This window comes from Mobula birostris, chromosome X, assembly GCF_030028105.1.
Source record: "Mobula birostris isolate sMobBir1 chromosome X, sMobBir1.hap1, whole genome shotgun sequence".
NCBI classification, from domain to species: Eukaryota; Metazoa; Chordata; class Chondrichthyes; order Myliobatiformes; family Myliobatidae; genus Mobula; species Mobula birostris.
In genome coordinates this window covers 78,993,386-79,011,433 of record NC_092402.1, presented here as the reverse complement: position 1 = coordinate 79,011,433, position 18,048 = coordinate 78,993,386, and the positions used below count along the sequence as shown (strand labels likewise).

General features: G+C 44.7%; 1 protein-coding gene across 1 annotated transcript in view; it reads right to left on the bottom strand.

The window, feature by feature from the left end:
* Positions 1-18,048, bottom strand: part of LOC140191884 (supervillin-like) — a 263,570-nt gene that overhangs the window by 111,068 nt on the left and 134,454 nt on the right. The window contains 1 exon segment of the mRNA XM_072249701.1: positions 5,281-5,342. Within this exon segment, the coding sequence (XP_072105802.1) occupies positions 5,281-5,342 (62 nt within the window).

Sequence of the window (18,048 nt, the reverse complement as noted above, 5' to 3'; positions counted from 1 at the left end):
AGGTAAACACACACAAACAGGGAATACAGGTAAATTCAATGCACACAATCAGGGAGTACAGGTAAACTACACACACACAAACCAGGAGTACAGTTAAATTCTGCACAAAAAATCAGAGTACAGGTAAATTCCACACAGGGAATACAGATTAGCTCCACACACACATGCAGATGGAGTACAGGTAAACTCCACACACACAAAACCCTTAGTAGAAGTAAACTCCACACACACAAACCCGGACTACAAGTAAACTCCATACACACAAATAGGGAGCACAAGTAAACTCCACACACACACAAAAAGGGACTACAGGTGAACTCCATACACACAAAACTGGAGAACATATAAATTCCACACACACACTGAGGACAGGTAAACTCCACACAAACAGAGAATACAGGTAAACTCCGTATACAGAAGCAGGGAGTACAGGAAAACAACACACACACACACCCCCACACACGTAGTACAGGTAAATACCATACACACAAACAGGGAGGACAGGTCAACTCCACACACAAAAAAGGGAGTACAGGTAAACTCAACACACAAACAGGGAATACAGGGAAACTCGACACACACAATCAGGGAGTACAGGTAAACTACACACACACAAACCGGGAGTACAGGTAAATTCTGCACACACAAACTAGGAGTAGATTTAAATTCTGCACACAGAGTACAGGTAAACTCCACACACAAACAGGGAGGACAGGTAAACTCCACACACACGAACCCGGAGTAGAGGTAAACTCCACACACACAAAACCGGAGTACAGGTAAACTCCACACACACAAGCAGGGAGTACAGATAAATTCCACAAACACAAACAGGGAGGACATCTAAACTCCACACACACAGTTAGTCTAGGATAACTCCACACACCCAAGCAGGGAGGACAGATGAGCTAAACACAGACGCGCGCGCGCGCGCACACACACACACACACACACACACACTCCACAGACTCAAACAGTGAGTGCAGCTAAACTCTACACACACAAGCAGGGATAACAGGTAAACTCCACACTGACATACAGAGAGGACAGGTAAACTCCACACACAGAAACCGGGAGTACAGGTAAACACCAGACACACTAACCTGGAGTACAGGTAAATTCTGCATACACAAATCAGGAGTAGAGGTGAATACGGCACACACAGAGTACAGGTAAACTCCACACACACACAAACAGGGAGTACAGGTAAACTCCACAAATACAAACAGGGAGTACAGCTATACTCCACACACACACACACAGTACAGATCAACTCCACACACACAAACAGGGAATACAGGTAAACTCCACACTCACACACAGAGTACAGGTAAACTCCACACTCACAAACCCGGAATAGAGGTAAACTCCACACACACACAAGCAGGGAGGACAGGTAAACTACACACACACAAACAGGGAATACAGATAAGTTCCACACACACAGTGATTGCAGCTAAACTCTACACACACAAGCAGAGAGAACAGGTAAACTCCACACTGACATAGAGGGCAGTTAAACTCCACACACACAAATGGAAAACAGGTAAACTCCGCACACACAAACGGAGTAGAGGTACACTACACACACACAAACAGGGAGAATAGGTAAACTCCACACAAACAGAGAGTACAGGAAACTCCACACACACAAACAGGGAGTACAGGTAAACTGAACATACAGAAATGGAGTACAGGTAAACTCCACACAAATGGAATACAGGTAAATTCCACACACACTAATAGGGAGGACAGGTAAACTCCACACACACAAACCGGGAGTACAGGTAAACACCAGACACACTAACCTGGAGTACAGGTAAATTCCGCACACACAAATCAGGAGTAGAGGTAAATTCAGCACACACAGAGTACAGGTAAACTCCACACACACACAAGCAGGGAGGACAGGTAAACTACACACACACACACACACACAAACAGAGAATACAGATAAGCTCCACACACACAGTGAGTGCAGCTAAACTCTACACACACAAGCAGGGAGAACAGGTAAACTTCACACACACAAATGGAAAACAGGTAAACTCCTCACACACAAATGGAGTAGAGGTACATTCCACACACACAATCAGGGAGTAAAGGTAAACTCCACACAGAGTACAGGTAAACTCCACACACACACAGTGAGTACAGGTAAACTCCACACACACAATCAGGGAGGACAGGTAAACTCCACACACACAAACAGGAAGGACAGGTAAGCTCCACACTCACAGAGTAGATGTAAACTCCACACACACTATCAGGGAGGACAGGTAAACTCCACACACACAAACGAAGTACAGATAAACTCCACACACACTAACAGGGAGTACAGGTAAATTCCACACACACACAAACAGGGAGTACATGTAAACTCCACACACACACAGTTCAGGTAAACTCCACACAGACAAATTGGGCGACAGGGAAACTCCACACACACAAATGGAGTACAGTTATACTCCACACACATAAACGGAGTACATGTGAACACCACACACACAGAGAGGACAGGTAAACTCCGCACAAACGGAATACAGGTAAATTCCTCACACACAAACGGAGTACAGGGAAACCCTGCACTGACAAATGGAGTAGAGGTAAACTCCGCACACACAAACAGTGAGAACAGGTAAACTCCACACACACACAAACGGGGAGTACAGGTAAACTGAACACACACAAATGGAGTACAGGTAAACTCCACACAAACGGAATACAAGTAAATTCCACACACACAAATGAAGTACAGGTAAACTCCACACACACTAATAGGGAGGACAGGTAACCTCTACACAGACAAACAGGCAGGAGACGTAATCTCCACACAATCAGGGAGTACAGGTCAACTCCACACACTCAAACAGGGAGTACAGGTAAACTTCAGCCACACAAACAGTGAGTACAGATAAACTCCACCTACACAAACAGGGAGTACAGGTAAACTCCAACACTCACAAATGGAGTACAGGTAAACTCCACCCACAGAAACAGGGAGTACAGGTAAACTCCACAGACACAAACAGGGAGGACAGGTAAACTCCACACACACAAGCAGCAGAGGTCAGAATGGAAGCTGGGCCACTGGCACAGTGAGTGGGTGGCCCCATCAGCTGTGCACTGTGTCACGCCAATATGCTGGTGGTTCTTCTTCAAACCGTTTGTTACTTCTGAATAGAAGAAATCAAAACCAGCTATATCTCTTGCAGATCATTCATTAAACTAATTGCCTCAAACCCCAAAAAATTCTCAGCCACTAAAACATGAAAACGAGCTTTGATTACAAAAAAAATCTTCGTTAAATATTCTGTTGGAATGCTGGCATCATTTTCCTGCTGCATTGTGGGCTTAACCTCCATGAAGCTACCTTTTATGCCAAAAGCTATGTGTCACAATGGGGTGCTGGGAACGGACCCAAATGCGAGACACAGACACTGAAGTACAAGGAACAGGACTTGACTAGAGTAGGGACGTGACAGGATTCAGACCAGGAGCAGGGACAAGAACACAGACTTGGGCTAGGGAAAGCGGAAGCAGGACTATAAACCATGGACTAGGAGACAAGGCTTCGACCCCAAGCCCAAGACTGGACAAGGAACCAGAACCTGGGTCTTGCCTCGGACTCTGACCCAAGAACCAGGCAAGGACATCACATGGCTTCAGGACAGGACGTGACTGGGGTCTAGAGGCATGAGCTTGGAGACAGGCTGGGGTCTTTGCTCTTGAGGCTTGAGGCTGGGGACTTGGGGCTTGAGGCTGGCTGCAGCAGGCTGAGGCCTTGGGTCGGCAGATTGGAGGCTAGGGACTTCAGGCTTGGGTTATTGGAGCTTGGCTTGGGATCCTCGAGGCTTGGGTTCTTGGAGCTTGGCTTGGGATCCTGAGCTCGGCTGCTGGCTGGGGTCTGGGATCCTGAGCTTGCGGAGGCTGATAACTTGGAGGTTGGAACTCAGAGACAGACTGGGAACTGTATCTTAACATAGAGACAGGACTTATCCTTCGAAAAGCCAGGATTCATCTTTAACATGACACCAACATGAGACAGGACAGTACATGGACATAGAGCCAGGACTTACACTTAGACAAGCCGGGACTCAACTTCTCCACACCAAGGTGGGACAGGACCACCCGTCAGGTAACTGCAGAATGGCCAGACTTACCCAACAGAGGCAAAGACAAGACAAGACAGATCCCCCCGCAGGGTAACGGCAAAATGGCCTGACTTACCCCACAGAGGCGAGGACAAGACAAGACAGATTCACCCGCAGGGCAACGGTAGAACAGCCTGACTTATTCCACAGAGGCAAGGACAAGAAGAGACAACACCAAAGAACGACAGACAGTTCCATCCCTGCATCAGGGAAGCTCTGAGTCTCAGTTTGGCCAGCTATCTCAGCTAGCTATGGAAACAGCCGGATCCCTACCTAGCTCAGAGTAGCTGGCAGCCACTCAGCTGACCCGGGAAACAGCGGAATACATACCGCAAAGACAGCTCCAACTACTGACAGCAAGGCTCCATGAGGGGATGGTTCCCCAACACGGCCTAAAGATGGCAATTGGCTGCTCTAGCCTTCTACCAGCAGGTTGCTCCCAAGGGATCTTGACAAAACAAACCAGCAGCCCACACTCAACCCCAAGGCTACTTATATTCCAAGCCCCAAGATGGGAATCAGGTGCCTGTGATTAACTCAAACAAGAGACAGCTGGAAGACTCGTAGTCCTGAGTCCACTGACCAGGCCGCGAACCGGAATGCGGACTTCACAGACCAGACCATGACACTATGATAGAAACAAGGTACTGAATTACAACAGGTGGTCACCTGTAGTCCACATAAGATGGGAAACTTTTAAACTTTGGTATTACTTGATTAATGATGACTCTGTAAGCCAGTTCTGGAAAGAAAGTGTCTGTTTTAATGCCTTAACTGAGGGTGTCATTGTCTGATGTTGCAGGGTAATCCATTGCCCAATTATGCTTATGGCACTTGATTTACTTTGTAGATGTTGAAACTATTTAATTGTGATCCCTTCCCTCCGTGGCTTCTGTCACCAACTAGAGCAGGGGTTCCCAACCTTTTCTCTGCCGTAGACCAATACCATTAAGCAAGGTATATGGACCGCAGGTTGGGAACCCGAGTTAGAACTTTCTCTTGTATAAACTAAAGCTCCATATTTCTCTCAACATTTGGCTTTATACAATTTTTCAAGTCATCCCTCACTTCACTGAATGTAAATTAGACTTAAATGGATTTGAATATTCCACAATGCAGCACTTACTTTAAACAGTGACATCTTCGCAGCAACACTCATTTTTGACCTTGCATCCATCTTTTCATCTTCTGCAGAAAAAATACAGGAGATAAACAGGCTTAGTGAAGGGACGGAGATGAGTCCTACTTGCAGTATAGATTATACCTCTGTGCACTGGCATGCAATTTATAGAGAGGACACAGAGGCAATGAGTCATCCATGTCCACATTGTAAACTATAAGACCATGAGACAAAGAAGCAGAAGTCGGCCATTCGGCCCATCGAATCTGCTCCGCCATTTTATCATGAGCTCATCCATTCTCCCATTTAGTCCCACTCTCTCGCCTTTTCACCATAACCTTTAATGCCCTGGCTACTCAGATACCTATCAATCTCTGCCTTAAATACACCCAATGACTTGGCCTCCACTGCTGCCCGTGGCAACAAATTCCATAGATTCACCACCCTCTGACTAAAAAAATTTCTTCACATCTCTGTTCTGAATGGGCGCCCTTCAATCCTCAAGTCATGCCCTCTCATACTAGACTCCCCCATCATGGGAAACAACTTTGCCACATCCACTCTGTCCATCCCTTTCAACATCCGAAATATTTCTATGAGGTCCCCCCTCATTCTTCTAAACTCCAAGGAATACAGTCCAAGAGCGGACAAATGTTCCTCATATGTTAACCCTCTCATTCCCGGAATCATTCTAGTGAATCTTCTCCATACCCTCTCCAACGTCAGCACATCCTTTCTTAAATAAGGAGACCAAAACTGCCCACAGTACTCCAAGTGAGGTCTCACCAGTGCCTTATAGAGCTTCAACATCACATCCCTGCTCCTATACTCTATTCCTGTAGAAATGAATGCCAACATTGCATTTGCCTTCTTCACCACCGACTCAACCTGGAGGTTAACCTTAAGGGTATCCTGTACGAGGATTCCCAAGTCCTGTTGCATCTCAGAACTTTGAATTCTCTCCTGATTTAAATAATAGTCTGGTTATTTCTTCTGCCAAAGTGCATAACCATACACTTTCCAACATTGTACTTCATTTGCCACTTCTTTGCCCATTCTCCCAATCTATCAAAGTCTCTCTGCAGACTCTCTGCTTCCTCAGCACTACCGGCCCTTCCACCTATCTTCATATCGTCAGCAAACTTAGCCACAAAGCCCTCTATTCCATAATCCAAATCATTGATGTACAATGTAAAAAGAAGCGGCCCCAACACAGACCCCTGTGGAACACCACTGGTAACCGGCAGCCAACCAGAATAGGATCCCTTTATTCCCACTCTCTGTTTCCTGCCAATCAGCCAACGCTCTATCCATGTATGTAACTTTCCCGTAATTCCATGGGCTCTTATCTTGTTAAGCAGCCTCATGTGTGGCACCTTGTCAAAGGCCTTCTGAAAATCCAAATATACAACATCCACTGCATCTCCCTTGTCTAGCCTACTTGTAATTTCCTCAAAAAATTGTAATAGGTTTGTCAGGCAGGACTTTCCTTTAAGGAATCCATGCTGAGTTCTGCCTATCTTGTCATATGCCTCCAGGTACTCCGTAACCTCATCCTCGACAATCGACTCCAACAACTTCCCAACCACCGATGTCAAGCTAACAGGTCTATAATTTCCTTTTTGCTTCCTTGCCCCCTTCTTAAATAGCAGAGTGACATTTGCAAACTTCCAGTCCTCCGGAACCATGCCAGAATCTATTGACTTTTGAAAGATCATCGCTAATGCCTCCACAATCTCCACAGCTACTTCCTTCAGAACACGAGGGTGCATTCCATCTGGTCCAGGAGATTTATCTACCCTTAGCCTATTCAGCTTCCTGAGTACTTTCTCTGTCGCAATTATGACTGCGCACACTTCTCTTCCCTGCCACCCTTGAGTGCCCGGTATACTGCTGATCTCTTCCTCAGTGAAGACTGATGCAAAATACTCACTCAGTTCCTCCGCCACCTCCTTATCTCCCATTACAATTCCTCCAGCATCATTTTCTATTGGTCCTATATCTACTCTCACCTGTCTTTTACTCTTTATATACTTGAAAAAGCTTTCAGTATCCTCTTTGATATTATTTGCTAGCTTCCTTTCACAGTTCATCTTTTCCCTCTTAATGACCTTTTTAGTTTCCTTTTGTAAGCTTTTAAATCTTCCCACTAATTTTTGCTTCCTTGTATGCCCTCTCCTTTGCTTTAACTTTGGCTTTGACTTCTCGTCAGCCACGGTTGCATCCTTTTACCATCTGAAAATTTCTTCCTTTTTGGAATATATCTGTCTTACACCTTCCTCACTTCTTGCATAAACTCCAGCCACTGCTGCTCTGCCGTCCTTCCCGCCAGTGTCCTTTTCCAGTCAACTTTGGCCAGTTCCTCTCTCATGCCAGGAGGAGAAAATGTTAAACAGGGAACATTCATTGAGATCACTTCTATATCTAACTACTTCATTGGCTGATCTGCCAGTGCAGAGCAAGCAGAGTAACCTAGTTAGGCACTTGGTTATGATGGGAGGGTAGAGAGAGCACATGGTGGGGGGGGGGGGTGACTCAGGATTGGAAGGGAGAGGAGGATCAGCCAGGAGGGAGAGTTTAAGACAAAAAAAAAAGAGATGCTTTACAATCAGCTGCAGTGGTAGGCATCCCAAGGGAGGTGCTCTGAAAGGGATAGATAAGGAACTTCAGAGAGAATTAACCATAACTGTTCCTAGCTACTGGAATCCATCTGCTCTGAGGCTGACGGAAGCAGGCCCTGAACTTGTTGCATAACCCAGTTTGCAACATGCCCGCAGACATGCATGAGCAGTGACACTGTGTAGATGAGCTACCTGACGTGTTGCATTTCTTAGGACACTCTGGCACTCTTGTGTATTAACATCCGCTCGACATGGAGGACCATGGCAGTTTGGAACCACATAGCAAGGAGCAGTTTGTTCTTAGTAATCAGTTTTCCAGTTAAGTTCTACTGAATGCTGTAATAAATGTTACGAACAGCAGAGAGGCACAGCTAGTGGAGTCAATGCCTCAGTGCTCAAGACCATGGTTTCATCCTAACTTCTGGTGCTGCCTGAGTGAAGTTTGCACATTCTCCCTGGGTTTCTTCCTGCATCCCACAGGCAGAGGGGTTGGTAAGTTAATTGGCCATAGTAACTTTGTAACAGTGAGGAGAACAAAATAGGTTTCCTGTTGGATTTGTGTCGGAATCAGAATCAGGTTCCTCATCACAGACATATTTCATGATATTTATTGCTTTGTGGCAGCAGTAAAGTGCAAGACATAAAAAACTACAAGTTACAATAAGAAATTTAAAAAAATAAATAGTGTAAAAGAGTGATATTAAGGTAGTGTTCATAGGTTTATGCACCATCCAGAAATCTGATGGTGGTGGGAAAGAAGCTGTTCCTAAAACATTGAGTGTGTATCTTCAGGCTGCTGTATTTTCTTCCTGCTGGTAGTAAGACGAAGGGGGCATGTCCTGGATAACTGACTGTGAACGGGTACATGACTGTGAGTGCTGACTTGTGGGCTGTAGAGACTTTTCTATCCTATGAATTTATAAACTTGTCTTTGTCACACCTGGCCTACCTGGGGGAAGCAACAGTGGGAGGCAGAGTAGGAGGGCTTTGGCTCAACAGGGCTTTGGCGATAACAGGTCGAGGCGAAGTAAGTTACTTGTGAGGAATAGGAATAGGAAGTATGTCTGAGGCCAGTGTTCTGTACCAGGTGTCAGATGTGGGATGTCCGAGAGACTCCCAGCCTCCCGGATGGCCACATCTGTGCCAGGTGCATCGAGCAGCAGCTCCTTAGGGACCATGTTAAGGAACTGGAGATGCAGTTCAGTGACCTTCGTCTGGTCCGGGAAAGTGAGGAGGTGATAGAGAGGAGCTATAGGCAGGTAGTTACACCGGGGCCTCGGGAGACAGATAAGTGGGTAACAGTCAGGAGAGGGAAGGGCAGGAGTCAGATACTAGAGAGCACCCCTGTGGCTGTCCCCCTTAACAATAAGTACTCCTGTTTGAGTACTGTTGGGGGGGGGGGGATGGCCTACCTGGGGGAAGCAACAGTGGCCATACCTCTGGCACAGAGTCTGGCCCTGTGGCTCAGAAGGGTAGGGAAAGGAAGAGGATGGCAGCAGTGATAGGGGACTCTATAGTTAGGGGTCAGACAGGCAATTCCGTGGACACAGGAAAGAAACATGGATGGGAGTTTGCCTCCCAGGTGCTAGGGTCTGGGGTGTTTCTGATCCCGTCCACTATATCTTGAAGTGGGAAGGTGAACAGCCAGAGGTCGTGGTACGTTTTGGTACCAACGACATAGGAAGGAAAAGGGAAGAGGTCCTGAAAAAAGACGACAGGGAGTTAGGGAAGAAGTTGAGAAGCAGGACCTCAAAGGTAGTAATCTTGGGATTACTGCCTGTGCCATATGACAGAAGGTATAGGAATAGAATGAGGTGGAGGATAAATGTGTGGCTGAGGGATTGGAGCAGGGGGCAGGGATTCAGATTTCTGGATCATTGGGACCTCTTCTGGGGCAGGTGTGACCTGTACAAAAAGGACAGGTTGCAGTTGAATCCGAGGGGGACCAATATCCTGGTGGGAAGGTTTGCTAAGGCTATTGGGGAGAGTTTAAACAAGAATTGCTGAGGGTTGGGAACCAAACTGAAGTGACGGAGGAAAGGGAGGTTGGCTCACAAATAGAGAAAGTTTGGAGACAGTGCGAAAGGGAGGATAGGCAGGTGATAGAGAAGGGACGTGCTCAGTCCGATGGTTTGAGATGTGTCTATTTTAATGCGAGGAGTATCATGATTAAAGCAGATGAGCTTAGAGTGTGGATCAACACTTGGAGCTATGATATTGTGGCCATTACCGAGACTTGGATGGTGCAGGGGCAGGAATGGCTACTTCAAGTGCCAGGATTCAGATATTTCAGAAAGGACAGGGAGGGAGGCAAAAGAGGTGGGGGTGTGGCACTGTTGATCAGAGATAGTGTCACAGCTGCAGAAAAGGAGGAAGTCATGGAGGGGTTGTCTACAGAGTCTCTGTGGGTGGAAGTTAGGAATAGGAAAGGGTCAATAACTCTACTGGGTGTTTTTTTATAGACCACCCAATAGTAACAGGGACATCAAGGAGCAGACAGGGAGACAGATTCTGGAAAGGTGTAATAATAACAGGGTTGTTTTGGTGGGAGACTTTAATTTCCCAAATATTGATTGGCATCTCCCAGAGAGTGAGGGGTTCAGATGGGGTAGAGTTTGTTAGGTGTGTTCAGGAAGGTTTCTTGACACAATATGTAGATAAGTCTACAAGAGGAGAGGCTGTATTTGATCTGGTATTGGGAAATGAACCTGGTCAGATGTCAGATCTCTGAGTGGGAGAGCATTTTGGAGATAGTGATCACAATTCTATCTCCTTTAGCATAGAATTGGAGAGGGATAGGAACAGACAAGTTAGGAAAGCGTTTAATTGGAGTAAGGGGAAATATGAGGTTATCAGGCAGGAACTTGGAAGCACAAATTGGAAACAGATGTTCTCAGGGTAACGTACGGAAGAAATGTGGCAAATGTTCAGGGGATATTTGCGTGGGGTTCTGAGCAGGTACGTTCCAGTGAGACATGGAAAGGATGGTAGGGTACAAGATCCGTTGTGTACAAAGTCTGTTGTAAATCTAGTCATAAAGAAAAGAGCTTATGAAAGGTTCAAAACAACTAGGTAATGATAGGAATCTAGAAGATTATAAGGCTAGCAGGAAAAAGCTTAAGAATGAAATCAGGAGAGCCAGAAGGGGCCATGAGAAGGCCTTGGCAGACAGGATTAAGGAAAACCCCAAGGCATTCTACAGGTATGTGAAGAGCAAGAGGATAAGACGTGAGAGAATAGGACCAATCAAGTGAGACAGTGGAAAAGTTTGTATGCAACCGGAAGAAATAGCGGAGGTACTTAATGAATACTTTGCTTCAGTATTCACTACAGAAAAGGATCTTGGCGATTGTAGAGATGACTTACAGTGGACTGAAAAGCTTGAGAGTGTTGATATTAATAAAGAAGATGTGCTGGAGCTTTTGGAAAGCGTCAAGTTGGATAAGTCACCAGGACTGGACGGGATGTACCCCAGGATATTGTTGGAAGCGAGGGAGGAGATTGCTGAGCCGCTGGCAATGATCTTTGCATCATCAATGGAAGCGGGAGAGGTTCCAGAGGATTGGAGGGTTGCGGATGTTATTCCCTTAATTCAGGAAAGGGAGTAGGGATAGCCCAGGAAATTATAGACTAGTGAGTCTTACTTCAGTGGTTGGTAAGTTGATGGAGAAGATCCTGAGAGACAGGATTTATGGACATTTGGAGAGGCATAATATGATTAGGAATAGTCAGCATGGCTTTGTCAAAGGTAGGTCGTGCCTTACGAACCTGATTGAATTTTTTGAGGATGTGACTAAGCACATTGACGAAGGTAGAGCCGTAGACATAGTGTGCATGGATTTTAGCAAGGGATTTGATAAGGTACCCCATACAAGGCTTACTGAGAAAGTAAGGAGTCATGGGATCCAAGGGGACATTGCTTTGTGGATCTAGAACTGGCTTGCCCACAGAAGGCAAAGAGTGGTTGTAGATGGGTCATACTCTGCATGGAGGCCAGTGACCAGAGGTGTGCCTCAGGGATCTGTTCTGGGACCCCTACTCTTTGTGATTTTTATAAATAACCTGGATGAGGAAGTAGAGGGATGGGTTAGTAAATTTGCTGATGACACAAAGGTTGGGGGCGTTGTGGACAGTGTGGAGGGCTGTCAGAGGTTACAATGGGACATTGATAGGGTGCAAAACTGGGCTGAGAAGTGGTAGATGGAGCTCAACCCAGATAAGTGTGAGGTGGCTCATTTTGATAGGTCAAATATGATGGCAGAATATGGTATTAATGGTAAGACTCTTGGCAGTGTGGAGGATCAGAGGGTTCTTGGGGTCTGAGTCCATAGGACACTCAAAGCTGCTGCGCAGGTTGGCTTTGTGGTTAAGAAGGCATACGGTGCATTGGCCTTCATCAATCGTGGGATTGAGTTTAAGAGCCGAGAGGTAATGTTGCAGCTATATAGGACCCCGGTCAAACCCCACTTGGAGTACAGTGCTCAGTTCTGGTCACCTCACTATAGGAAAGATGTGGAAACCATAGAAGGGGTGCAGAGGAGATTTACAAGGATGTTGCCTGGATTGGGGAGCATGCCTTATGAGAATAGGCTGAGTGAACTCGGTCTTTTCTCCTTGGAGTGACAGAGGATGAGAGGTGACCTGATTGAGGTGTACAAGATAATGTGAAGCATTGATCATCTGGATAGTTAGAGGCTTTTTCCCAGGGCTGGAATGGTTGCCACAAGAGGGCACAGTTTTAAGGTGCTTGGAAGCAGGTACAGAGGAGATGTCAGGGTAAGTTTTTTTTTCCCCCACACAGAGAGTGGTGATTGTGTGGAATGGGCTGCCGGCGGTGGTGATGGAGGCGGAAATGATAGGGTCTTCTAAGAGACTCCTGGATGGCTACATGGAGCTTAGAAAAATGGAGGGCTATAGGTAAAGCCTAGGTAGTTCTAAGGTAAGGACATGTTTGGCACAGCTTTGATGGCCGAAGGGCCTATATTGTGCTGTAAGTTTTCTAAGTTTTTGTATGTTTCTATCTCTTAAATTTAGGGATTAAAATATCCACTGAACCCAGATTTAAATTTGGTAACTATTTTAATAAGAACCGCTGCTTCTCGTATTCCAAGTGGTTAAGGCACTGGACTAGCGTCCTGAAGGTCGTGAGTTCGAGCCCCAGCCGAGGGAATGTGTTGTGTCCTTGAGCAAGGCACTTAGTCACACATTGCTCTGCGACGACACTGGTGCCAAGCTGTATGGGTCCTAATGCCCTTCCCTTGGACAACATTGCTGTCGTGGAGAGGGGAGACTTGCAGCATGGGCAACTGCTGGTTCTCCATACAACCTTGCTCAGGCCTGCGCCCTGGAGAGTGAAGACTTTCCAGAAGCAGATCCATGGTCTCGCAAGACTAACGGATGCCTTTACTTACTTTACTCTCAGAGCGTTCCATTTCCACACTTGAATATCTACTTGCAGCCTGTGCTCTCCCACAGCCCCACAACCCCACACAGATATTCCTACCATATACCTCGAGAGGCAATTGACAGTGGGCAAATCACATTCCACCATGTGCGTTGTTGGGATGTGGCAAGAAGCTGGAGCACGTGGAGGAGGGCCACACAAGGAGAAGGTACACGCTCCACACTGACATTACTGGAGATCAGAACCTAGGCTGCTGGAGCTGTGAGACAGTAAATGCACAAACTGTGTCACTGTGCCACCCTGAGTTTAGACACACCATGGTCATTGAGCAGACTTGAAAGACTAAATAGACTTGCTCCTGATTCTACCTCTAGCTATTCAGTAATGAAATACCAGTACACCTTTGCAAGTGGCCACTGGAAATCACTCTCTTGAACAGTTGACATTAATGGGCCCTGCTTCTGTTTTTGCACCAGATTATCTCACAAGCAGGAGCCAATTGGGACACTATCATCATGAGCACTAGCCTCCCCAACATCCAGGGAACCTTCAAAAGCCAATGCTTCAAAAAGTCGGCATCCATCATTGAGGACTCTTGTTTGCTCAGGACGTGTCCTTTTCTCACTGCTACCATCAGGGTATCTATCTGGGAATAAACGGGGAAGACATAAAACAAGTACAGAACTTTTGCTACTTAGGAAGCTGAGTGACATCAGATGGCAGGTGAGACATGGACATCAAAAGAAGAATAGGGATGGCAAAAGACACCTTTACGAGAATGAAGAGTATACTGACCAATACTAAACATGACAATCCGCCTCAGAGTACTGAAATGTTACGTTTATCCAGTTGTTATATGGCTCAGAATGTTGGACAATATCTAGTAACATGAGGAAACAAATTGTAGCAGCAGAGATGTGGTTTTTGAGGAGGATGCAAAGAATATCATGGACGAAACGAATATCTGACGAGGATGTCATGAATAGGGCAAACACAAAAAGAGAAATAATGTATGAGATCATGAAAAGGAAACGTAACTTTATTGGACATGTGATTAGGAAAGAGGAGTTAGAATACACGGTAATTATGGGAAAGATTGAAGGGAAGAAAGCAAGAGGAAGACAAAGACAAAGACAAATGATGATGGAGACAGCAGCCAGAGAACTGGAAATGAATACCAATGAATTGATCCCCTTGACCCGAAACAGGAGTGTGTGTGGCATGGCAGTCAAAGCTCAAACTGGGCATGGCACCTGATGATGATGATGATGACCATCAGGGGGGAGGTACAGGAGCCTGAAGACACACACTTAATGCTTCAAGAACAGCATCTTCCCCTCTACCATCAGATTTATGAATGGACAGTGAAACTGTGAACACTACCTTAGTATTTTCCTCTTTTTTTGCACTACTTATCTAATTTAACTCAGCAAGTCAGGCAGCATCTATGGAAGTGAATATACATCAACTGTTTATTCTTTAACATTAATGCTGCCTGACCCGTGGCATTCCTTCAGCATTTTATGCATACTCCTCTGGATTTCCAGCATTTGCAGAATCTCTTCTGTTTATTATTTAATTTTTTATATATACTTATTGTAATTTATAGTTTTTATTATGTCTTGCGCAGTACTGCTGCCACAAAATAACAAATTTCATGACATAAGCCAGTGATATTAAACCTGATTCTGATTCTATGCTGTAGAAAATCCTCCCCTCTGGTACCTGGTCTTTTTACTGATACACCATGAACTTCAATTTATCATTCACGTCTCCACAGTGGGCTGGGTCTCCATGAGGTCTGAAGCTACAGCCACAGCAAAAATACTTTCCTCTTACACAAAATAAGTTCACACTATGCAGCACGGGATCTTCCATTATTACAAGGATGATTGCAGGAAATTAATTAGGTCAGCTTCTGGAGAGGACAGACACATATTGTTAACATTATGCAGTGAATGTATATGAACAGCCAAATCCACAGGTAGGTGATTTTGCAGAGCTGCTGACTGCACGTCCTCTCTACCTTGCACTCACACATATGCTAAAGGAATAATTCCAGAGTGTAATGAGGCCAAACCACAGAGTTGTTTTTTGAACAGTGAAGTGCCACATGCCTGTCCTTTCTAATTATAAAAGGCAACATTTTATACCTTTTTATACGGAATTTTGGTAACTGGCCAATGAAGGCTACTTGAACATGCTTACTGCACCATGGAAAAATCTTCTTGCATCAATACTTAAAATACACTGTGTCCTTTGGGACGTGGCAGTTTAATATGTAAATGAATCAACCCTGTCTGTGTAGACTAACTGAGGACATCTAATTGCTAATCTGAATAGGTGACATTTACTTTATTCTGACAAAAGGTTGTTGAACCTCTATATCAGAGGTTCCCAACCCTTTCAAGCCAATGCCAATCCCCAGGTTGGGAACTCCTGCTCTGTACCGTCCTCTCCCCAGCACTATCTCCACTCCACTCAGTAGTCCCTCCATGATTCAGTCTGCCAGGGACACCTACTTCACATGAACAAATAAAAATCTTGGGAACAAAGCGTGCAGTTTTCAAATTTGCAGATGTCGTCAGACTGGACTTTGAACTTACTCTGAGAAGAATAGTACGATAACACAAAAATTAAGGAAATATGGAGGTGGCAGTTAGAGGAAATTAATGTGATGGCAGTGTGAGGTGATTCTCTCCTGTGGGAACATGGGAAGAGAATGAACAAAGTGACATGTGGTATTGGCATTAATTTGTTCAATGTCAATATTTGCTGTCCAACCCTGACTGCTCTGACTCAGTGTTCAGTTGGGCTATTTCAGTGTGGAGTTAAGATTCAGGTCAATTACATTGGCTGGGCTCACACGTGGGCCAAGCCAAGTAATGGGCATTAGAGAATCAGACAAATTTTCATAAACAATCAGTAATTTCACGATCAGTGTTACAGCTCCAATTTTTAAAATTCCAAATGCAGTATATTCTGGTGAATTGGGCCATCAGTTAATCAGGGTAGCCACTTATTTGGGACAAATCTTAAAGAACAAAAACTAATCGAGAAAATTACCAGGATTCCCTCTGTTTATTTGGGACACTATGCTGGTCAATTGGGGCAGGACACTGTTCCCAAAAAGGTTCAAACTAGCATCAGTTACACCCACCATTGTGACCAGTAGACACTACACCATGCTTCAAGCGAATAGTTTTTAAGTATCGTCAGTTGTGTGTGTTTGTGCTCAAAAGCATTGATTTTTGTCACTGATGCTTGGCAAGAAGTAAGAAAGACAATTCCGAACTGTTTTGCTCACTGTGGTTTCAAGCATTCAGGCCAGGAGTGAAAATGAAACCATTTCACTATTTCAACAAGTTAAGATCTACAGAGAATTTGATGGTATTGATAACCATCTTGAACATTACAATGAAAATGAAGACCTGGAGGATGCAATTGCCAAAAGCATTATACGAAGGCAGTCCATTATCTGTACCAGGTGTCTGATCTGATTTTGTTCATTGGATTTTTGGATTTTGGGTTTTGTTCACTGGATGAATTCCTCTGTTGATAACTATTAGGAATTAATACACAGTTTTATAGTACTGTAGTAATATTGGTAGTGTTCTAATTTGTTCTGTATTTTATTTAAATAATTTGTTACTCAGTTTGTATTTTTATACTTTTTAATTAGTTCCATAAAACTTCAGGTGATTGGGGGCAACCTCTTAATTGAGCCAAAATGTATGGTCCCAATGTGTTCCAATTAGACAGAATCCATTGTATACTGATGTAAAATATTATCTAAATTCTGAATAGCTGTGGCTCCATCGCTGATCCTGATTGAATAGTACAGTTTATCTCTTGGCAAGTCTTCATCTCTACTCTTTGTTTTATTTGCTAAGTAACTTTGGTTATCTATTAAGTTTCCGGCTTTCACCCTCATAGGCACCAACTTCTGTCAAACGGCAAGTGTGCGGTACTTTATCAAGATCCACTTGAAAATGATTGTACTGGAAGAGCAGAAGATATTTCTGGACACCACTTCAGAACTTTTGAGAATTGCTGTGATTTGTAGGTTATGTCTTGTTGCACTAGCTTCTTTATTCCTGTTGCTTTGGAGAAAAGATCTTGCATTTATGGATAGTTCTCTGTCCCTTTTGAGCAGGTTACACATCTGCGCACCAATAGCAGTCAATGCATCATTAACTTTAAACATCAACTTCATCTATTGGAACGGGAATTAAAATGTTCATTTTGGAAGCAAATGAAGTTTCCTCAGCTTGGTATCACATCAGCTAACTTTATACACTTATAAATTATGGCTTGAATATTGCAGCAATCTGCAATCGAACACAATACGGCTTGTCTTCTGCTGAGCGGACAGTGGGGGCAGCATTGACCAGCTTGGACACCACACCACACTTGTAACACACCAACTCTAATGGCTCTCTCTTGGATGACTGTAAACACTGTCCTCGCTACAACTGAGGCCACACAGCTCTCCCACCATCTACCAATAAATCAGTGAATTGGATTTGCAGCTTTCCACAGTAACGATGTCTAACGAGGCCTTGTGATCACAAGAAAAAGTGACTAAGATGATCACTCGCTGTTACATTGAACACCTTTCTTCACACACAATCTCCTCCAATGACTCTGACACATGCAGTAGCACGATCCAAACAAAGTCCAGTTTTTTCAGTTTCTTCAACAACAAGCAACATGCTAATGGGGTAGACCCACAGTATTTTAAGTTCT